The following is a 23,942-nucleotide window of genomic DNA, read 5'->3' on the forward strand; positions in this document are numbered from 1 at the left end:
ATGTTGTTTCTTGTATTAGAAGAATAGCTTTCAAATTTTCACCATGAAGTATGATGTTAGCTGTGGATCTGCCATGTATTGCCTTTATTATATTGAGGTACATTTCTTCTATACATAATTTGTTGAGAGTTTTTATCATGAAAGGATGTTGAATTTTGTCAAATGCTTTTTTAGATCTATTGAGATGATTGTATGATTTTTTATCTTTCTATTAATGTGGTGTATTACATTTTTTATTTGCATATGTTAAGCCATCCTTGCATCTCAGTAATGAATCTCACTTGATGATGGTGTATGATATGATCCTTTTAATGTGCTGTTGAATTTTGTTAGCTAGTATTTTGTTAAGAAATTTTGCATCAGGAATATTGTCCTGTGGTTTTCTTTTCATGAAGTGTTCTTATCTGGATTTAGTATTGGTGTTAATGCTGGTCTCATAAAATGAGTTTGCAAGTGTTCTCGTCTCTTCAACTTTTTGGAAGAGCTTGAGAAGGATTGGCATTGATTCTTTAAATACTTGGTACAATTCACCAGTAAAACCATCTATTCTTGGGCTTTTCTTTGTTGAGAGGTTTTTTTTTTTATTACTAATTCAATCTTCTTATTCATTTTTGGTACATTCATATTTCTATTTCTTCATGATTCAATCTTAGTACATTGTATTTTTTTTTTTAGAAATTATTCATTTCTTCTAGGTCATCCAAGTTTTTGGTGTATATTGTTCACATTATTCTCATGATTATATTTCTGTGGTATTATTTGTAATATGTTTAATTTCTGATTCTATTTATTTGAGTTTTCTCCCTCCTTTAGTCTAGCCAAAATTTGTCAATTTTGTTTATCTTTTCAAAAAATAGCTCTTAATTTCATTGAACTTTTCTATTGTTTTTCTGGTCTCTATTTCTCCTCTGATCTTTGGTATTTCCTTTTTTTCTGTTAACGTTGGGCTTATTTTTCTTCTTTTGCTTGTTCTTGAAGTGTAAAGTTAGGTTGTTTATTTGAATTTTTTTTCTTTGTGTCAGCATTATGGCTATAAACCTCCCTCCTAAAACAGATTTTGCTACATCCCGTAACTTTTGGTAGGTTGGATTTTCATTTTCATTTACTCAAGATATTTTTTTATTTCCCTTTTGATTTCTTCTTTGACTCACTGGTTATTCAGAAGTGTGTTGTGTAAATTCCACATATTTGTGAACTTTCCAGTTTTCCTCCTGTTACGGATTTTTAGATTCATACCACTGTAGTTGGGAAAGACACTTGATATGATTTCAGTCTTCTTAAATTTTCTAAGACTCGTTTTGTAACCTAACACATACTACTCTAGAGCATGTTCCATTTGTGCTTGAGAAAAATGTGAATTCTGCTGCTATTGGATGGCATGTTCTTTATATGTCTTTTAGGTCAACTTAGTCTAAATATATTTCCAGTCCAATGTTTTCTTAATCAATTTTTGTCTAGGTGATCTATTAATTGTTACTTTTATTATATTGTCTGTTTCTTCCTTCAGATCTGTAAGTATTTGTTTCATAATGAGAACATATACATTTACAATTTACATATTTATGTTTTGGGTGCATATATATCTTGATGAATTACCCCTTATGACTATATAGTGACATTCTTTGTCTCTTGTGACAGTTTTGATTTATATAAGTATAGCTATCTTTGCTTTAGTTTGGCTTCCACATTCATAAAATACCTGTTTACCATCCCTTAACTTTGAGGCTATATGTATCCTTAAAGATGAACTTAGTCTTCTGTAGGCAGTGTATAGTTGTGTCTTATATTTTTATCCATTCCATATCCATGGATGTATCCATCCATCATATACATGGATATATTTATCCATTTATGCATGTTGATAAGGGAATCTAATCCATTCACATTGAAAGTAATTATTGAGATGGTAGGGATTTACTATTGTCATCTTATTAATTATTTCTGTTTTATAGTTATTTTGTTCTTTTCTTCTTCTCTTGCTATTTTCCTTTATGAATTGATGGTTTTCCAAACTTGTATGCTTCGATTCACCTTTTGTGTGTGTGTGTGTGTGTGTGTGTGTATCTATTGTAGGTATGTTCTTTGTGGCTACAATGAAGCTGACATAGATATCTTATAGTTACAATAATCTATTTTATACTGGTAACAAATTAACTTTGGACACATAAAAAACAAACTCTACCTTTTTACTCTCCAACTACACATATTATGTTTTTGATGTCACAATTTACATTTGTTATTGTTATCCATTAATAAATTATTGTACCTTAGTTATTTTAACCTTTTTATACTTTATCCTTTATAGATATAATTAATACACCACCATATTAGAGTATTCTGAATTAGATATATACTTGCTTTACCTGTGTGTTTATATTTTCATATGTTTTCATGTTACTGATTATCATCTTTTACCTTCAGTTTGAAAAACTCCTTTCAGCATTTCTTGTAAGACAAATCTAGAGATGATGGACTCTCTTTCTCTCAATCTCTCTCTCTCTCTCTCTCTCTCTCTCTCTGGGAAAGTCTTTCTTTCTCCTACATTTCTAAAGGACAACTTTCCTGGGTATAGTATTCTTGGTTAAAAGTTTTCTTCTTTCAGAACTCTGAATATAGCATCCCACTCTCTCCTGGTCTGCTAGGTTCCTGCTGAGAAATCTTCTAATAGCCTTATGTGTGTTCCCTTGTATATGAAGATTTTATCTTGCTGCTTTTAATCTTTTCTCTTTGTTTTTCACTTTAGACAGTTTTATTATAATGTATCTTGAAGAATATCATTTGGGTTGACATTGTTTAGCAAACAATGAGCCTCATGAAGCTGAATATTTAAATACTTATCCAGAATTGGAAGTTTCTCAGCCATTATTTCTTTAAGTAAGTTTTCTTCCCCTTTCTCTTTTCTTCTTCTGGTTCTCCAATATTGTATAGATTGCTTATCTTAATTTTATCCCATAATTCACATAGGCTTTCTTCGATAATTTCAAATGACCTGTTTTTGACTTCACAAATACTTTCTTCTGCTTGATCAAATCTGTTTTTGATGCTCTCTATTGCATTTGTTTCATTAATTGTATTCTTCAGCTCTATAATTTTTGTTTGGTTATTTTTTATGATTTCTACTCTTTGTTAAATTTCTTGTCTTGTGTATTGTTTTCCTGATTTTTTTGAACTTTCTGTGCTTTCATGTGGCTCACTAAATTTCCTTGAAACAACTATTTTGAAATGTTTATTGGAAAAATTGCATATCTCCATGTCTTTTGGGGTCAGTTTCTATAAAACTGTATTCCTTTGGTTATGTCATGTTTCCCTGATTTTTCATGTCCCTTGTAGTATTGAGTTGCTGTTGTGGCATTTGAAAAGGCATTCACTTCCTCTAGTCTTTATTGACTGGCCCTTTTTTTCTATGCATCTAATCATGGATATTTTTCTCTTTGGGTGATCTGGAACTTTTCTGCTGGATTTTGAACTTTCACAAAAGCACACTTATCTGTGGGTGACTGTCAAAATCAATATTCTTCAGGGGGAAGACAGCTGAAAGCTATTCTGCTATTTTGGTGATGTCCTCTAAGAGGCAATTTTCAAAGGTGGTAAGTGTCAGAAATACGAAGGTACTGAGTGCCAACAAATGATATGAAAATATTCGGGGGAAAGTTTGGGAAGTGTTCATTTTAATTTCTCATTTAAACTTTTTTTTTTTTGAGAGTACTGCATATTTACATGCAGCTGTAAGAAACGATACAGAGATACACTTTGTACCCTTTACTCAGTTTCTCCAATGATAACATTTTATAAAACGCTAGTACAATATTACAACCAGGATTTTAACATTGTTATGGGACACAGCCAAGAGATAGAACATTTCTGTCATCACAAGAACACTATCATTACTCTTCCATAACCACTCTTCTCTCCTGTGACTCACCCCCTCCTTAATCTTTGGCATCCAATAATCTGCTTCCCATTACTAAATGATATCATTTCAAGAATGTTATATAAATGGAGTCATACCATATATAACGTTTGAGGATTGGCTTTTCTCAGCATAATTCCTTGGAGATTCACCCAAGTTGTTGCATGTACCAATAGTTGGCTCCTTTTTACTAAGAAGTAATATTTCATGGTATAGATATACCATAGTTTGCTTACTCACCTACTGCAAGATATCTGGGTTGTTTCCATTTTGGGCTATTATGAACAAAGCTGCTATAAACATTTGTTTAGAGGTTTTTATGTGAAAGTAAATTTTCATTTCTCTGGGAAACATGTCCAGGAATGTAACTGCTAGGTTATATGGTAATTGTACGTTTTGTGTTTTAAGAAACCACCATACTATTTTCCAGAGTGGCTATACCATTTAGCAATCTCTACTGAAAGATATAAATGATTCAGTTCCTCTACACCCTTCCCAGCATTTGGTGTTGTCACTATTTTTTTTTATTTTAGCCTTTTTAATAGGTATGTAGTGATATCTCATTGTGGTTTTCATTTGCATTTCTCCAATGATCAATAATGTTGAACATCTTTTCATGTGTTTAACTGCCATACATATATTCTCTTCAGTAAAATATCTGTCTTTTGCCTATTTTCTAATTGAAGTGTGTAGTTTTATAGTGTCGAGTTTTGAGAGTTCTTTGTATATTCTAGTTATTAGTGTTTCAGATACATGGCTTGTATTTTTTCCTACTCTGTAGCTTGTCTTTTTATCCTCTTCATGTGATCTTTTAGAGAGCAAAAATTTCTATTTTGATGAGGCACAGTATATCAATTTTTAATTTTGTGGTTCCAGCTTTTGGTTTCAAGTCTAAGAACTTCTTTGCCTAGCCCTATATACTGAAGAATTTCTCCTTTTTAAAAAGTTTTGTAGCTTTAAATATAAGTTCATTATCCATTTTGAGTTCATTTTTATACTGTGTAAGTTTATGTTGAGTTTTTTTTTTTTTAATATTTGGTCTATGAGTAAAGTAGCATTTGTTGAAAACATTGTCCTTCTTCCACTAAACTTCTTTTGAATCTTTGTCAAAAATTACTTGGGCATATTTATGTAGGTCTATTTCTGGTTTCTCTATTCTGTTTCATTGATATAATATGCCTATCCTTCTGCCAATACCATGCTGTCTTGGTTATTGTAGCTATATAATTATATATATAATTATATATATAATTAGTGTTAAAATCAGGATAGACTGATTAAATTTACTCTTCTTTTTCAAGATTATTTTAGTTATTTTTGGATATTCATTTGATTTTGAGCTGGTCCTACAGCCTCGGAGATGGGAGCTATGCTAATGGCCCTAGGGAGTTCTATGATGACAGACTGAAATAGGTTGATAGACTAAGAATTAGTATTCAAATTCCAAGAAGTTATGTATCAATTCTTAAAACCAAGACGATATATAAAAGTAAAAAAGGCTTTCCTTGGAGCTAGGCTCTGTCCTCTTTGCTTATCTTACAGCCAGGCTTCCCCCACTACAGAGCAGTAGACTGAGTTGATAAGGTACCATGGAATTATAGGTGGGGGTGGAAAGGGACACTAGAATAATTACCTTATTCAATATATCTGCATTAGAGAATTATTAATAACAGTGCTCCCATCACTTCCAGGAAAGGGTCATTGGAAGGGTTAAAGAAACTGGCTTTTATGGGTGTCTTAAAGAATTCCCTTCTTACTCTTTCCATGTATATAATATAACTATTAAATTCCTAAGTTTGACAATTGCTTCCACATATGCAGTTCCCTCGAGTCTCAAAATATATCGATCATCACAGTCCTGGACTAGAAGAGTCTTGAAAACTAGAAATAGAAATAATGGAGATTCGTAGGAATTCTGGAAAGTTTGAAACTAAATGAGTTTCTTTGAAAACTAGAATTGCTGAATCAGTGTTTAGATATTGGGGAATAAGAGAGAACCTGAAAGAATAGCCTTGTGACTAGACAGGGTGGAAAAGGAACCTGACACCAAGACTTGTTATGAGTGAGCAGGACTGTTTTCTGGCTTGTTGCTTTATGGGAGCTCCTTTGCTTTAAGAGTTCATAGTGAAAAGAGCAGCCTGTATTCGATAGACTGAGGGAATCTGCCCTGAGGTAAAGGGGTATTATCCCATCATGAAGGTCAGTGTGGTGAGAACAGTGGAGGGAATCATAGTGAGAAAATCTCAGGGTTTAAGAGCCTCCAGGAAACAGGCAGGACACAAAGTAGCTTCTTTGTAGCCTGAGGACTCCCCAACTGGCTGGGGTTCTTTTCTGCTTATATCTCTAAGGAAGGGGTGCATTCTCTCACAGTGTTTCCCTACTCATACAGATCATATCTATACTGACCTAACTTCAGATAGCTTTCTAACACTTTCATGTTTTTACTCCCAAGTGGTTAAGAGTGATTGCCTTTAATTTCCTACCTAAAGATAATCATATTTCCATGATAAGGGAAGAAGCCAGTGAGTGCCTCCCAAGGGCAAGAAGCAATAAGCAGTTAAAAGGAAGTCATGTCTAGTCAGAGGGGCCCCAACTAGGTGCACTGTTTAATTGGAAATCAGATATTCATAGGCACTCAACCTCCTCAGTGAAAAGGAGCTTCATTTGGGAATAATTAAGGGAGCTCTACTTGGCTGCTGGAATTTCAGGAAACTTGAATCTAGTAATTTTGTAGGGTGATTCATTCTAAACCAAAGAGTCTACTGAGAAAGCAGAAGGGCCTGGGGAAAGTGAGGTCTCATTAAGATCACCTACCCCTGGGGAAAATGACAGTGGCTGTCAGTAATAGAAGCAGCTGTCAGCAATTGAGCTGAGACAAAATGTGAGCTGTTCTTTCCCAGCATAGAGAATCAGCAGACCCCCAAGATGGAGACGGAAGAACAGTGGACTTGGAATCAAGATGCGTTAAGTTCACAATCACTTTATCCCAAAGCTCTTGTTTCCTAATCTGGAAAATGAGGCTAATAATGCCTACCTTTTCAGAAGTACCATAAAGATGAAATTAAAGAACTTGTATAAAATAACTAGTAATGAATAGGGTCATGAATAAAATAAAGGATAGTTACTTCCTTTTGTTCAACTAAGCATTTTAATTTTGTCTAGTTCATGAAAATGAGAGCTTCATTTCATATTCAAATTGATTCTCAAGGTATTTTCCTTTTTTAAGTACTTTATGGTTCAGGTAAAGAAAATTAATATCTGAATCTTCTGTCTTGGTCCAGTTTGAAGTTCTCCATTCTGATTTAAGACTCCTGATTTAGCAAATGCCCCCAAACAAATTAAAGAAAATTGTGTATATATTCCAAATATATTTGTACTTATTAATAAAATTTACACAGTTACTATTGTTCATCAGTCTCTAATTTGTGAGTGAAGTTTAGTTTCTTTCTTTTACTTACATAAAAATAAAAGGAAACAAATTTTATTTTTTCCTGTACCCAATGAACTATCTTTGGACATAACTCCCTTACACTATTTATTCCTAAGCCTTATGCCTTTAAGACCATTTGCTACATTATCAGGAACACCTGTAAACCCAGACACTCCCCCACTATCCCAAATTAACTTTCACATGGAAACAAGCCTGGGGATTTGCAATCACATAGTTTATGGCTTCACACTCTCACAAAGAAAGTAGAGCTGGTGGGGTAAAAGCAGATTTACCTTTTTGTTTAGGGACTTTTCTCACAGTCATTGCAGCCTGCCTCTTCTGGTTTTCAGAAATTTCAAAGCCTATAATATAAAAATACATGACTTTGTTACAAGAAACACAGACCTTTCTCAAATGTATAAAATAGTACAACTTTTCTGAAATAGTAATTTTGGCAAGATATATCAAAAGTCTTGATAAATAAATGGTGAGAAGCTTGAACAAATATTCAGCTACAAAAATGGTTTTCACAGTACAGAGAGGCAAAAAAAAGTGACAATATGAGTTAATATGATGGTAAATGAGGAAGGGGTGAATAAACTATGGCATAAAGTAGAAAAATATTTCACAACCAAAAGCAAAAACAAAGACAAGGAAATAATGAGTCAAAATATAAGATATTAAAACAGAAAATTTTTGTAAAGTTTCAAATGGAAGAAAAAAATCAAATGGCAAAAAAGTAATGAAATAATAGAAATGTCTATTCAAGTCCTTTGTCCATTTAAACAATTTTTAATGTTTATTTATTTTTGGGAGACAGAGAGACAGAGTGCAAGGAGGGGAGGGGCAGAGAGAGAGGGTGACACAGAATCCAAAGCAGGCTCCAGGCTCTGAGCTGTCAGCACAGAGCACGATGCAGGGCTCGAACTCACAAACTGTGAGATTATGATCTAAGCAGAAGTTATATGCTTAACCGACTGAGCCACCCAGGCACTCCTTCTTTGCCTATTTTTAAAATTAAGTTATTTGATATTTTCCTATTGAGTTGTAGTATATCCCGATATGTTTTGGAAATTAACCTCTTATATATAATATATATATATATATATATATATATATATATATATATGATATGCAAATATTTTTTGATGCTTTAGGTTGCCTTTTCATTCTGTTTCCTTTGCAGTGTAAAAGCACTTTATTATGACACAATTTTGCTTTGTTGCCTGTGCTTCATATCCAAACAATCATTGCTAAGATCAATGCCAAGAAGCTTTTTCCCTGTGTTTTCTTCTAGAAGTTTTAAGGTTTGGGGTCATACAATTAAGTCTTTTATACATTTTGAGTTAGTTTTCATGTATGGTGTAAGGTAGGAGTCCAATTTCTTTCGTTTGCATGTGGATATCCAGTTTTCCCAGCACCATTTATTGAAGAAACCATCTTTTCCCAATTGTATATTTTTGGTACCCTTGTCAAAGATATGTTGACTGTATATGTATGGGTTTTTTTCTAGTCATTCTATCTTATTCCACTGGTCTATATGTCTGTCTTTATACCAGTACCATACTGTTTTAAATAATGTAGCTTTAATATATTTTGAATCAGGAAGTATTATGCCTCAAGCTTTGTTCTTTCTCTCAAATATTTTTAGCTATTATGGTTCTTTTGTGGTTCCACATGAATTTTAGGATTGTGTTTTCTATTTCTGTAAAAAAATACCATTGGAGTTTGGTTAAGATCACATTGAATCTGTAGATGGCATTGGGTAAAATAGATATTTTAACAATATTAAGTCTATTATGTGTTCTTTAATTTCTTTCAGCAAGGGTTTATAATTTTTGGTGTAGAAATCTTTCACTTTCTTGGTTAAGTTTATTCCTAAGTATTATATCCATTTTGATGTGATTATAATTGGGACTACTGTATTTGCTTAATTTTTTTTTCAGATAGTTCATTGTTAGTATTTGGAAACACAACTGATTTTTGTATGTTGATTTTGTATCCTGCAATTGTACTGAATTCATTTATTAGACATAAAAGTATTTCTGTGGTGTTTTTAAGGTTTTCTATTTATACGATAATGTCATCTACAAACAGTAATAATTTTACTTTTTCCTTTCCCATTTGAATGCCTTTTATTTTCTTCTAGCCTAATTTTCTCTGGCTAGGACTTCCACTACTATGTTGAATAGAAATGGTGAAAATGGGCATCTTTGTCTTAGAACTGAGCTAAGAAAAAAAGCTTTCAGTTTTTCCCCCTTGAGTATGATGCTAGCTGTGGGGCTTTTCATATATAGCCTTTATTATGTTCAGGTAAATTCATTCTATACATAGTTTTCTGTGAGTTTTTTATCATGAAATAATGATAAGTTACATCAGATCATTTTTCTGCATCTATGGATATGATCATGTGATTTCTATCTTTCATTAGAGTGGTGTATCACATTAATTGATTTGCATATGTTAAACTATTATTGCATCCCAGGGATAAATCCTACTTGTTCATGATTTATGATCCTTTTATTGTGCTGCTGAATTCTGTTTGTTGCTGTTTTATTAAGAATTTTTTTCATGTACGTTCATCAGGGATATTGGCCTTTCATTTTGAACTGGAAGACTTAATATTGTTAAAATATCCATTCTGCCAAAGGCCATCTACAAATTCAAAGGAATCCTATCAAAACTCCAGATTCATTTATATAACATATGAATAAGTTCTAGAAATCTGCTGTACAACATTGAGCCTATGGTTAACATTACTATATTATGCACTTAAAATTTTGTTAAGAGCATAGAACTCATGGTGTTTTTACCACTTAAAAAAAACAGGGTTGAGGTATCTCCAGAAGGGAGAAATTCTGTCTCAGCTTCAGTCCATGTATGCAGAGTCCCATCCTTGTCATGATCTTCCTGCCTACAGATGACAGCTTTGAACTATGCCTTTGAGTTTGAGCCTGCCCATGATCTTGCATTCTGACTTCCTGCTCCATAGATTTTGGAGTTGCTTAGCCAAGTTTTGCAATCATATCAGTCAATTCTTTATAATAAATTTCTTAAATAATAATGCTTCTCCTATGTGTTGTGTTTCTCTGTTTGAACACTGATAGAAGAAGTTATAGTTATAGTCTATATTCTTCACCTGAAGAGTTCCTTATGATAAATTAGGCTTTAAAAAACAAGTTACAGAATAATATGTTTGGTATAATTTTTGTAAGTAAATTTTTTGAAAATTCTTATGTGTATATATGTTTATATGAACATAAGTATGGAACTAGGCATACCAAATTTATACTGATTATCTCACACAGCATAGGAGTGACAGAGAAGGTAAAATAATGCTAAAATTTATTACATTTTAGTATGTGTTAAATGGTTATTACGGCCATGTATTTATTTTATAATTAGAAAGTAAAAATAAAATTATGATAAATTTATGTGGCAGCCATAAAAATAATGATTAAAAATATTAACTGACACAGGGAAATGCTAATGATATGATTTTAAGTGCAAAATAAAGATATAAAATTAGAACTATTCATCATGGAGAGGTAGTTTGGGGGAGACAGAAAGAAAGAATCAGCAATCCTAGTCCTATTTTTTTTATTTAGACATATTTAAAACACATAGGAAGGAAATATATGAAAATTTTTATAAAAGTTATCTCTCTCTGGGTAGAATGCTCTTGTGTTATTTTTATTTTTTCTTGTATTTTTCTGTTTTTTGCCAAAATTGCCTAAATAAAAGTGTTATTACAATTAGAAAAAAATAATGTTTTCAAAAAGATAACCATAGGTCTGTCAGAAAGTAATTTCTGTAGCCCCATCCACTTTGCTGCAAATGGCAAGATTTCATTCTTTTATTTCATTCTTTTTTACGGCTGAGTAATAGTCCATTGGTGGGTGTAGCTATAGAGTCTGATGCTAAGCAAAATAAGTCAGAGAAAGACAAATACCATGTGATTTCACTCATGTGGAATTTAATAAACAAAACAAATGATCATAGGGGAAAATAAGAGAGTGGCAAACCAAAAAACAGACTCTTTATAGAGAACAAACCAATTGTCACCAGAGGGGAGGTCATCGGGCAGATGGGTTAAATAGGTGATGTGGATTAAGGGGTGCACTTGTGATGAGTATGAGGTATGGTATGAAAGTGCTGAATCACTAAATTTTACACCTGAAATTAATATTATGCTGTATGTTAACTAACTGGAATTTAAAGAATAACCTAAAAAAATTAAAAAATAAACTAACTTCTGGAAGCTTTTCTATTAGAAGCAGATTCTTAAAGTTACAGGTTATTAGGGCATTGTGTGGGAGATATCATGGTGGAATCAGAGGGAATGGTGGGGATCTTCCAGTTCATCTAGGGTCTACATAAAGCATACTAAGACAATTCCTTTAATAGCTCTAACAACCTAAGTGGTATCAGAGGCTGCTGCTGCCTACCGTCGAGAGAAGCAGTATGTACAACTCCACATCATGTCCCATTGCAGTGCTCGTATGTTAAAAGCAATTTGACTTCAGTGGGACTCAAAGTGAATTATTAATGTGCACTCTACCCCAAACCTAAGGAAAAGACTAGGATTAGACTAAGCAGTGTCTTTCTGATCATCCTTCCTTATCTTTCAACCATTTAAATCACCGACACTGAAGGACAGAAGAATCCATTTGCATCAGGATTCAATGGGTAGGCCCATTTTTCTAGAGGCATTTTATACCAGCTTGAACATACAAGTGTTTTAATATAAAATTCCACTCTCATTAAGGATGGGCAAAAAACAGAAACTGTCTTTTCAGGGAATTACAAAGCCTGGCTGTTTGGTATTTTATGCCAAAATGGCAGGACCATGAGCAAGAGACCAGATAGTACTTTGTAAACCACAAAGCTATAGTCAAGGGGACCTAAATCCCACATTTGGAAAGCACCATTAAAACTCTCTCTACTAATTATATACTCTTTCAAAAAGGGGAACAATTGTTTAAAGCCAAAAATGTATAGTTTAGTGGGACTCTAAATCATGCAAGTGATCATGGTTTTAGACCCAGTTCTATTTTCTACCATTTACTTAAAACACTTTCATACAGACAGTGTGATATATACATGCACATTAATTTTAATCTATGCTCTCAGGGCATTTACTTAACATCTGACATGCCCTAATCTGGTATACACACTGAAGAGGTGATTTGTTAACACATTAAACACTCAGAATTATTTGCTCCAGAGGCCATTATTACCAGCAGTTCAGTCACCTTAATGCAGGAGGCCTAGTTAGCTTAATACATGCTAAAAATGAATTTTCAGTGGTAAAATTAATGTTATTCAAGATGTGTACTAGCCACAAATGTCTTGCAGGCTCTTTAGCCTTCATAAGAACTGGGCATAAAAATCCAGTGAGCCCCATAGCCTGTACCCTTCAGAAGGAAGCCTCAGGTCAAGATTGAAAACAGGTGCTATGCTTTGTCCCCCATCAGAGGATTTTGTCACCAGATTCTTACTAGAAAGTTAGTTGAATGTTGTTGTTATATCACCAACTCTTCATTGACTAACCTTTACACAAAAGATGCTGCCGTGTATCTAAGAACAGAACTGGGACTTCATTGAGATGATAGGACAGGTTGTATGACTGCTTTTGTGTTTGTTTGCTAATAAATGTTTGTATGTTTGGGAGAATTGAGGTTGAGGTTTGCTTTCAGTGTAATAGCTTTATCTAGTCAAGAGACTGTAAGGGAGGCCAAATTATAACTCTCATTTAACCCTGACTAGTAGAAACTAATGGTATCTGCCAAAAAGGACCTGATAATAGGAAACCACCAAAGTGGATTAGGTCAGTTTGCAACAGAAGTCTTCCATCTGTTTCTAGAAAAATGAAAACTAATTCAATTCCTCTATGCTCTTCATAGCCATATTCTTCTTTCTCCTCTCAGGTCACTTACCAATTTTTTCATCTTCCTGTACCATTTTTCTCTCTTCTCTGAAAGCCCTAAGCCAGCGTATCTTCTCCTCCAGCTTCTTGGCAAAGAATAGATGTATCTCCTCAGTCTCCTTGTTGTGAAGCTTGAAGGCATTTTTCATGCTGACATTAAAGTCATCATCTCTGCCATCTTCAATGTCAACTACCTCATATTTATCCATGTCAATGCGGCCTTTGTAGTACAGTATGTCTCTTCGGATCAGGTCCTAGGTGGGAAGGAAGAAAAGGCTTTATACTGGAGGTATGTGGACAGTAGGTACCAGGAGAGATGGCACATGGGCACAGTAGGATGTTAAGACTTCCACTGATTTGAAGTACTAATAGGGGTTATTTTGGTCAAATTTAGGCAAGCTAGTTTAGCATTATGACATTGACAGGTTGGTTAGAAGATGCTCTTACAGAAAACCTTTGTCCTACATCCAAAAACTCTCAGACTCCAGTATCAATCCTTATATGTGTTTGTAAGACTGTGATGGGAAGTAGGAAGCAGTAAGCCACACAAGCATTGCTAGCATAGGCCTTTTCTTTTCCAAAATATTTGCAAGCCTTCTAGAAGTATGAAATAAGCTGGATGGTTGCCTGGGGTATACTTAGGAATTCAAGCCAGCAAGTGAGACCTGCATATCAGAGTGGGTATGAGTGGTTAAGAATAGCAAGGTGGCCACAGCCTGTGCTGGTCAGGAAAGATTACATGGAGAGGGTTGAACACTTTGTACTCCAGGGAATTTTGGAGAAGGCCTAGTCTGGCAGGAGAAATGGGGGTAAGATTGAATAAAAAGCTTCATATATTGACGAATAAATTTCACAAATCTTATTGCGTGAGAAAAATAAAAGTTATAGATGGATACAAACAGTATATTATCTTTTATTATTGTTGCTTTACTCTCTGGTATACAGAATTGGATTAATACTCTCAGTCCAGGAGACAGTCATCATTAGTCCATACAAGGTACTCTTATTTCTCTAAGTATTTACTTACTTTTAATAATATATTAAGTTTTGGTGAAACTGCCACCAAAAGCTATGATGCCACAGCAACCTTAAATCCCACAATCATTCCCCTGGTTACTTTTGCATACAGTTTTATCTCATCTACATATATTACACTTATATAAGGTTTAAACAGCTACAAAGAAATGCCACATAATGTTTAGAGATACAGAAATTATATAAAAAAATATGACAATGACACAGGCCAAATTCAAGAGAGTACAGAGAGGAGAATGGGAAAATGGAAGGAAGGACAAAGGAGGGAGCAGAGAGGGAGAGGGGAAAGAATGTATTTGTAATGAATTATTTCTTAAGTTGGATAGTAAGTACATAGGTGCCCATTATATTATTTTGTATCTTTTTGAATGTGATATTTCATAAATTAAAAAAAAAAAAAAAAGAAAACCAGAGAGATGGATGATACGACTTGTGGACCTGTGTAAGTGTCTTTATGCCCTCACCCTCTTAGCACTGCCCTCAGCTTCCCCTGAGAACACATCTGCTGGGACGTGTGGTGTGGCTGAGTTTGGCCAAGGAGGTCTCATGAGCCCTGTCCTGATGGATGTCTTCACTGGCCAACTTGTTCTCACAAACTCTCCCTCTTGTCTGCCTATATATGGCCTTTAGACAATTTGACAGAATCAGAAATGCTCATTAACTTTTATTAACATTATAAAATTTGGTTAAACTACTCCCATTCTGCTGAATTGCCTTGCATGCCTCACTTCTCAGCTGCAGGCTACCTGCAAAGAATTTGCTTTTGCAATCCTAACTCTTCACAATGTAGGGTAAACTGGGCTTTTTGGTATGTCTGGGGAAGGCTGTCTTGAAGAATTCCCAACATAGCTCTGTCAATCTTCGAAGACCCAGGCTGTGAAATATAGGTGTTGTTGAATTGCTTTGCAAAAAACAACCTCCACATTGTTCTTTTTCCTCCCATAATGATTGTGCATACAAATAAGCTATGAGTATAGATGGGTTCTGATCTGTTGGGTTCCACTGGCATCAAGTTCACAAGAGAGAAAAAGGTCAGCTATATAGAGTGGGCCAGTTTTGCTCCAAGCTTGCTTCAGAGTCTGGGTTTCTTTTACCATGCTCAAAGTGGACAAGTTCAGTCCTGGACAAAAGGATGGGGTGGTTGCCACGTGCAGACTTTCACAATCCTCAAGAACACTTTGTGAGACTTATGGATAAACAGTGGGCCCTGTCAGTCTAATCTAACTATAAAAGCAGGACAAGCTAAGGAGAATGGCTTGATGTGACCTAGTTTGATCTCATAAAGGCCTGAAACATGCCTTACAATACTTAATACAGATACACATAGACCTGAGAAGCCAGGTCTGGACCACACAGCTAATAGGTGGATGCCTACCTGACTAGAACATAGGAAGCTTTAACCTCCCTTCTATTCCCAATTTCACCTGTGAGACAAGGGAACTGAAGAACTCAATAAAATCTGCTTTTAGCTCCCTTTCCTGCTTCTATTTTCACTAGGACCTGTATCCCCACCTCACTTTACACATGCCTTGTAATGCAAACAGCATATGCACTCCTTGTAAGGGACAAGGAGTTAATGAATTCTCTAGAATAAGTAACATTTAAGAAATGACAAGGACAGAATGACTGGACAGCTATTATATGCGTATTCCAGACAACTGTAACTAGACATCTCAATGCCAAGGCCCCCCGTCTCCAAGGAATAATACCTGGGCCCTCATCTTTGTTCTAACTGGTACCTGAATGCCTTAGAGGACACATAAACCTCAATAACTGCCCCCAGACCCTGAACAAAGATGAGACTCCCCCCTTTCCTTTTGAATCTCCCAGACACTCTGTATCTGCTCTATATCATATATATATATATATATATATATATATGTATTCATCAATAAACTTTGCTTTCACCCTCCTGCTGGCTCACATTTTATTTCCATCATTTGCGAAGCCAAGAACCCTCTTGGCTGATCCTGCAGTACCCCTTCAGGTCTCTGGACCCAGCCTGCCAGCATCACCCACAGCTTTCTTTGTCTCTGAGTTGGTGTGTCATAATCATTGTCAGCTTTAAAAACCTTTACTGGTTTCCAAAAAAAATGGAAAGAATTTATGTGATCTTGGAGCTAAATTAAAAGCATCAACTGAAACTCCTATTGTTTCTTTAGGTATTTAAGGATAACAAGAAACTTGAGAGAATTCTGTTTCTGTGGTAGGGAAGCAAGACTAGAGATGTGTGTGGTTAAGGTTCTCCCTTTGCCTTCTCTTTCTAGCTCCCTAGAGGGTTGAACATGAGTTTTCAGACATCAGCTTAGTCATAAACTCAGGTGTAGGAATGTGATAGGATTCATTAAGAATGAGCCACTGTTCAAAAATTCCCATCAGAAATGGTAGCTAAGTCCAAAAAGCAGCATGTAACATGCATAAAAAGAGTGTGAGTTAGAGTGTAAAGCCCTGGGTTTGAGTTTTATCTCCTTAACCTGCTAGCTGTGGTTTTGGGCAAGCCATTTTATCTCTCTGAACTTCCAATTTTCTCAACTATGAAACTAGAAAAGTCATCCTTACCTTGTAAAATTGTTGTAAATCTCAAATCTCAACATGCAGCTTCCAGGTCATGAGGCCCGCCTTGTCTGATAAATATGGTGCTGAGCTTTCTTGCTCCCCAACTGATATTTTGTAGGCCTTTAAAATTCCTTTTTGATAAACCTAAAAATCTCAATGCCTCTTTTAGTTCATTTAAATTTTCAAAATAAGTTAAATATTGTGACAAAGAAATAAAGCAAAGGCAACTGAATATTTTAAAACATATAGCTACACCATTGTCCTTGGAAATTCCATATATCCTTTCAGGGTGGGGGTTGTCACAGATCTATACATAGGCTCATACTAATGTGTCCTCCCTGCCCCCAACAATGCCTCCTATTCCAATCGTTCTAGCCTTCATGGTCAAATTTACACATTCTTCCTACTCAAAGAAGCCTTCCCTGACTGCCTTCTCTAGCTCGTCACTGTGGTTTCCTTTCTCTGAATGCTAGCAGTTATTATGAAGACCCTTACACAACTTACATTCAGCCACCACACTGCTGAGTTGCATTAATTCTGTTTCACAGCTTTTAGTCTGTCCATTTAAGCTGTGCCCAATAGTTCTTCCTTGCTTTTGCCTTACTGAGGGGTTGTCCAGGGGAAGACAGATGGCAAAGCCTCAGAAATGTCTCTGCTCAGCTTCTGCACATGGCAAGAGGAAAAAGCCCTCCTGAGCCCTGGTTGCCTGAGGTCCTATTGGGACCAGGCTGCCCAAAAGTCACTTGTTAATGATTGTCTGAGTGCTTTCATAGGGTCACAATGAATAGGTGCTTGGTACAGATGTTATTTGGTCATCACAAGTTCCCTGCCTAAATGGGATAGTTGCTAATAGGATACCAGTCTTCCTCCTTTTCCCTTACACTCATCCAAGTTAGAAGATATTAAGGGAGCCAGTGCTTCTCCAGAAGGACCCTGGCAGTCTGCAGACAAGCACCAAGCCTAGCCATGGATCCAGCAAGGAGCCTATCCAAGTCTCTGATATTACATAATTCAAATAGCTGGGAGAAGTTTGAATTTGGTCTCACTGGGTATTCATGGGGTTTATTAAGACACTGTAAAACATTTTGTATAAATGACAGATGCTGCAATCTGGGGTCTGTAACTCTTTTTTTTTTTTATTTTTTTTATTTTTTTTTCAACGTTTTTATTTATTTTTGGGACAGAGAGAGACAGAGCATGAACGGGGGAGGGGCAGAGAGAGAGGGAGACACAGAATCGGAAACAGGCTCCAGGCTCCGAGCCATCAGCCCAGAGCCTGACGCGGGGCTCGAACTCACGGACCGCGAGATCGTGACCTGGCTGAAGTCGGACGCTTAACCGACTGCGCCACCCAGGCGCCCCTGGGGTCTGTAACTCTTAAGGATTGCTGCCTCTCTTACTTGCTTGTCAGTAAAGTCTTCCCTCTTTAGAGAGGGACCCTATTTACTCCCCACCACTAGCCTGGACCACCCTGGGATTTCTCTCCAGATCTTGAGGAAGGCATGGACAGGACTTATATTTCTCATTATTATATTCCAATATCTAGAGTACATTATTAATAACAAAATAATAACAGCAACAACAATGGCAGAAGTCAACACTTAGCATATATCATGTGCCAGACACTATTTCAAATGCCTTGCATTTTTCCCCAGCTTTATTGAGGCCTATTTGACAAATAAAGATTTTATATACTTAAGGTATACAATGTGATATTTTGATATAGGTATATGTTGTGAAATGATCATGATTATCAAGCTAATTAGCTTATCTATCATCTCATATGGTTATTTGTGTGTGATGAGAACACAAGATCTGCTTTCTTAGCAAATTTCAAGTATACAATACAGTATTGTTAGCTATGGATACCATGTTGTACAATAGCTCTCCAAAATTTATTCATCTTGCATAACAAAAAGTATTTTACTCTTTGACCAATATCTCTCCATTTCCCCCACCCCCACCAGCCCCTAGCAATCACTATTCTACTCTCTGCCTTTGACTTCGACTGCTTTAGATTACACATGTAAGAGCATACAGTATTTACCTTTCTTTGTCTTATTGTTTTAGTATAATATCCTCTAGGTTGATCCATGTTGTCACAAATGACAAAATCTCCTTTTTTAAGCTAATATTACACAGTGTGTATGTGTGTGTGTGTGTGTGTGTGTATCACATTTTCTTTATGCATTCATCCCTTGACAGCTAAATGCTTTGCATTTATTAACTTAAATAATCTTCACAAAAATCCTACAAGGTACATACAGTTGTAGCCCCATTTTATGAGGATATGTAGACATAGAACCGTTAACTTACCCAGAAACAAAAGCTACTAAATGGTAGACTTGGTCTTTGAGTCCATACTACCTGGCTCTAAACTCTGTGCTTGTTTGGGGAGCCTGGGTGGCTCATTCAGTTTCCCTCTCTAAAGCTCCCCCACTCTCATTCTGTCTCTCTCTCAAAAATAAACAAACATTAAAAATTTTTAATAAAAAATGTAATATATGTCTGTTTAATCACTGTATATACTGCCTCCCAACAAAGATTTGCTGAATGAATGCGTATTAACACCAAATAAACAGTAACAGTATCAATAGCTAGCATTTACTAAGTACTTACTATGTGCCAGGCACTGCAAATGTATTGTTTAATTTAACCCTCACAGCCTCTCTTCTATATAGATACCATTATTATTTCCAGTTTGCAGATGAGGGGATAATACTAGGCACAGAGAATTTGTCCAAGGTCATACAGCTCATGGAAAAAAGGTAATTGGTGCACTTTCGTCTGGCCCTAGAACCCATGTTCTTAACACTGTACTTCATTACTTCCCATTACCTCAGGTGATCCTCCTCAAAGCCTCCTGAGATGAATTCTATCATCAGCCTGATTTGGCACTGAGGAAAATAAGGGGATAAAGTTAAAAAACTGGCCCAAGTTTAGAGACAGTAGAGTCTAGGACCCAGGTGTTCTGGTTTCAAATCCCCATCTCCTTTGTGCTCTATCCCCAGTTTCTTTTGCTATTGTTGCATTTCTGAGTTCCAAATGGCTCATCCTCCAAGTCTGGCCCTTCAGTGAAAGAAGAAATGGCCCAACTGCAGAAGTTCCTTGAACTTTCTCCAGCGTTATCATACTCTATGTAATTCCTGATCCTTCCAGAATACAATTAAACCAACATAAATAACTAGTAATTATGACACAGCGGAAAACAGAGTATGTCCAGGATGGTATAATTAAAAACAAAGAATACAGGGGGAAAAGCTGTTCAGGCCAACTTCAGGCTGTAGGAACATTAGAGGATGCCTGAGGAGAGAGGAAAGGAGATCTCCTCCCCTCCTCAGAAGAAAAAGTAAATTGAAAGGAAAAAAAAAAAGGAAACAAAAATCCCCAAAGCACCAAATTAACTTCCAGTATAATCATCTAAGGAAGAAAATAACAAAACACATGCATAACTAAACTAACAGGACAATGGGATGCAGAGGAGCATAGACAGCCATCATGGAAGACAAGAAGATAGAAAACAAAGTCTTATTCTATATTTTTAAAAAGGAAACTTACAAAGAGGGAAAATAGCAAAAGTTAAAGAAGCGGTCACAAAATTAGAAACCACTGATGTCTTTCCCCACCTACTATAATGGCCACTTCATTGGGAGCTGGGGATAATGAAGAGGGAGGGGCTTATGCTCCTGAGGTGGCCATCTCCTTCAGGAAAGAAGGGGTTGGGGTTACCTTCTTGCAGAGGACCATCTGGTGGTCAAACAGAAAGAAGACCCGCTGCTGGTTGCGGCCATAGGGCTGGTAGATCCAGGCCATCTCCCCAGTGTAGATCAGCTCCGAGCTCCTGTCTAGGATGTCCTCACCCTGGGAAGAACATGTGATAGTGAGAGGCAGCCAGGAAGGAGGGATGGCCCTGTCACCTGCCTGGAAGCACCTAAGGCTGGGCATAGACTAGGGCAGTAGGAGTAGAGAAAAGGCCTGGTGGGAGAGAGGGATAGAGAGAAGGACCCCTGGGAAGTCCCGGAGTTGGAAAGACCCATACTTTTGTTTATCCTGAGGCCAAATGAGCCCTACCACCCAGGACTGCTATAGTCCCTCTATGGCAGCTGCTTTCTAGCACTACAGGCACCAAGGTTCATTCTGGTTCCATGAGGTTCATATTCTCTCTCTCTCTCTCTCTCTCTCTCTCTCTCTTTTCCTCCTCCTCACTTTTATCTATGAATTTATCTTTCTATACCAGTCCTAAATGCCAGATCTTGTCTCTTAGTCTCTTTCTTTTACTTGAAGAATAAGCCTAAGCAAATAACAGAAGTTTCTCTGCTTCCCCAATGAGTAAAAGGGGATAGGGGAGGCCAAGAAGGAAACAGTGATAGATGGAGAAAAAGAGAACACAGTCACTGTCTTAAAATTGTTTTTTTTTTCCTTCTCCCCTCAGTTCACTAAAATATATCGATTAAATAGGAAACTTTACAACCACATGATTCTTTGGTCTGTTATTCACAGCCTGAAATGACTTTTCCTCCTTGCTACATAGTAAGACAAAAAAAGTACCAAGACACTTAACTCCTAGCTAATTCAATTCTACAGAGTTTCCAAAGCCCCTTTTTTACAGCACCTCTGCTAGCTCAGAGGTATGTGGAGATATATGTCAGATGCCAAGCCAGATTTGTCCCCTATTCTCAAGGAGCTTACAGTCAGTGGAGGAAACTAATGCAGGTGTGCACAGAACTCAGGGAATACAAGGCAAACCACAGCAAAGCCCTGGGCATAGGGGTGAATGTTCTAGGACTTATATGAAGATAAGGACAAAGACCAGTGGTCCAGTACTCAGGAGAATTAATATTAGCATCTATATGCATCATAAATTGGGCTACATACTTTCACTCTAAACCTTCTAAGCCACAAGAGAACCCTGGGAGGGAGAGAATTTCTTAATCTTGTTTTATAGTCCAAGGTACAGAGATGTCAGGTGATCAGCTAAGGTCACCCAGCTTGTTAGCTAGAGACCCATAACTCAACCCCAATTCTGTGGCTCCAGAAAGTATGCTCACTCTTTCCACTACATTATGATGTATCTAGGCCAGTCAGTCCCTTCTTTTCTCTGGGTTTCAGTTTTTCCAGATATTAAATGAGCTACATTAGGATGATATCCAAGGCCCTAGCCCTGATACTCTAATTCTAAGATGTCAGCTTTGCGCCCAAAAGTTTCAAGTCAAGGTTACAGTAGACCCCATGCATCCTCCCATAAACAGTCAGAACAAATAGGCTAAGCATGGCAGTAGGCCAAAGAGAGGGGTAGCTGGAAATGGTGTTCTTGAGCATACCACTTTTTCAGTCTAAGGGATGAGAAGGAAAAGGGGAGCTCAGTGGAAATATTTTCTAATAATATAACCTCAAAAAGAAAGTTAAGAGATAGCACTGTGATTCCAAACTCTATTTAATGGGTATCTTGGAACTTAAGTAAACATTCACCCTTGAGAGGCCCACATACTAACAGAACTTCTGGGACAAAAAGCCCACAGGGTGAGGGATTTGTGCAGGACTTTCCTGTTGGGTGGATAAGGAGCTGAGAGTGGTACCAGTCTGCCAGGTCCCACCCTGAGGCAGGCCAGAAGATGTGCCACAGTCCACTTTGAATATGTATAAAGTGAAAAAAGCTATAAAAATGGGTCAGTGCCAAACAAAGTTGGCCAAGATAACATTTTTTTCAGGATGACTTCTTTTTCCTTTTTCAAATTTTTATTTAAATTCTAGTTAGTTAACATATAGTACAATATTGGCTTCAGGGGTAGAATTCAGTGATTCATCACATACAACACCCAGTGCTTATCATAAGTGCCCTCGTTGATACCCATCACCCATATAGCCCATCTCTCACCCACATCCTTCCAACAATCCTCAGTTTGTTCTCTGTCTTTAAAAGTCCCTCATTGTTTGTCCCCCCCCACCATGTGTTCATCTGTTTTTTTTTCTTAAATTCCACATAAGAGAGAAATCATATGTTATTTGTCTTCTCTGACTTACTTATTTCACTTAGCATAATACATTATAGCTTCATCCACATCATTGCAAATGGAAAGATGAATTTTATAATTACACTTGCTAAACTGAGGATGATCGGACCAGGATACCACTCAATATCATCTTGTCCACCTACCATAACAGACAGGAGCATTCTAGTTCTTTTTTTAAGTACTTGCCACACATAATTCCACTAAGAAAAAAAATAAGAAAGAGAAAGAAAGAAAGAAAGAAAGAAAGAAAGAAAGAAAAGAACAAACTTGCCACACATAATGCCACCAAGGGAAAAAAAAAACAAGAAGGAAGGAAAGAAAGAAAGAAAGAAAGAAAGAAAGAAAAGACAAGGAAGGAAAGACAAGGAAGGAAGGAAGGGAGGAAGGAAGGAGAGAGGAAGAGACGGAGGGAGCGAGGGTGGGAGAGAGAGAGAGTGAGAGAGAGAGAAAGGGAAATATACTCCTGTGCTCACCAAGCTGATTGATACCAGGCAACTCACATATCCTCTCTGTGTGTTGGTTTCCTTATTTCTACAAAAAATGCAGTCAAAATGATATAAAACACATGTAAAGAATATTACTAATTGAGCTTCAAGTGGAGCTTGACTCTGCAAAGGCTGTAAGTCCAGAGGGAGAGAGAAGTCCATCTTGTTCCTGGCTTGGTCAGTCTCCAAAGAAAGAGGAAAGAAGAGCACCAGAAACTCCAGACTGGTGCTGGCTGAAGCCAAGTCCTGCCAATTCCAGCCAATTCCAATGCCATAAAGGGTCAAATTGTGTCAAGGTAGGGTCGCAATGTGGCTGTGCTACACTGAGTTTCCTAATCCTTAAAATGAGGGTAATAACAGGGGCACCTGGGTGGCTCAAGTCTGTTAAACATCCGACTTCAGCTCAGGTCATGATCTCATGGTCTGTGGGTTCAAGCCCTGTGTCACACTCTGTGCTGACAGCTCAGAGCCTAGAGCCTGCTTCAGATTCTGTGTCTCCCTCTCCCTCTGCCCTTCCCCACTCACGCTCTCTCTCAATCTCTCAAAAATGAATAAACATTAATAAAATTAAAATGAAAGAACACAG

At 36.7% G+C, this 23,942-nt stretch overlaps 1 protein-coding gene across 1 annotated transcript in view; it reads right to left on the bottom strand.

Annotated features, from left to right (window-relative positions):
* Positions 1-23,942, bottom strand: part of ARHGEF9 (Cdc42 guanine nucleotide exchange factor 9) — a 202,813-nt gene that overhangs the window by 5,866 nt on the left and 173,005 nt on the right. The window contains exons 6-8 of the mRNA XM_049643252.1: positions 20,590-20,721; positions 13,280-13,523; positions 7,634-7,702 (exon numbers count right to left, since the gene is read on the bottom strand). Of these exons, the coding sequence (XP_049499209.1) occupies positions 7,634-7,702; positions 13,280-13,523; positions 20,590-20,721 (445 nt within the window). The remainder of the gene's footprint in view (positions 1-7,633; positions 7,703-13,279; positions 13,524-20,589; positions 20,722-23,942) is intronic.

This window comes from Panthera uncia, chromosome X (genome assembly GCF_023721935.1).
Source record: "Panthera uncia isolate 11264 chromosome X, Puncia_PCG_1.0, whole genome shotgun sequence".
In the NCBI taxonomy this organism is placed as follows: Eukaryota; Metazoa; Chordata; class Mammalia; order Carnivora; family Felidae; genus Panthera; species Panthera uncia.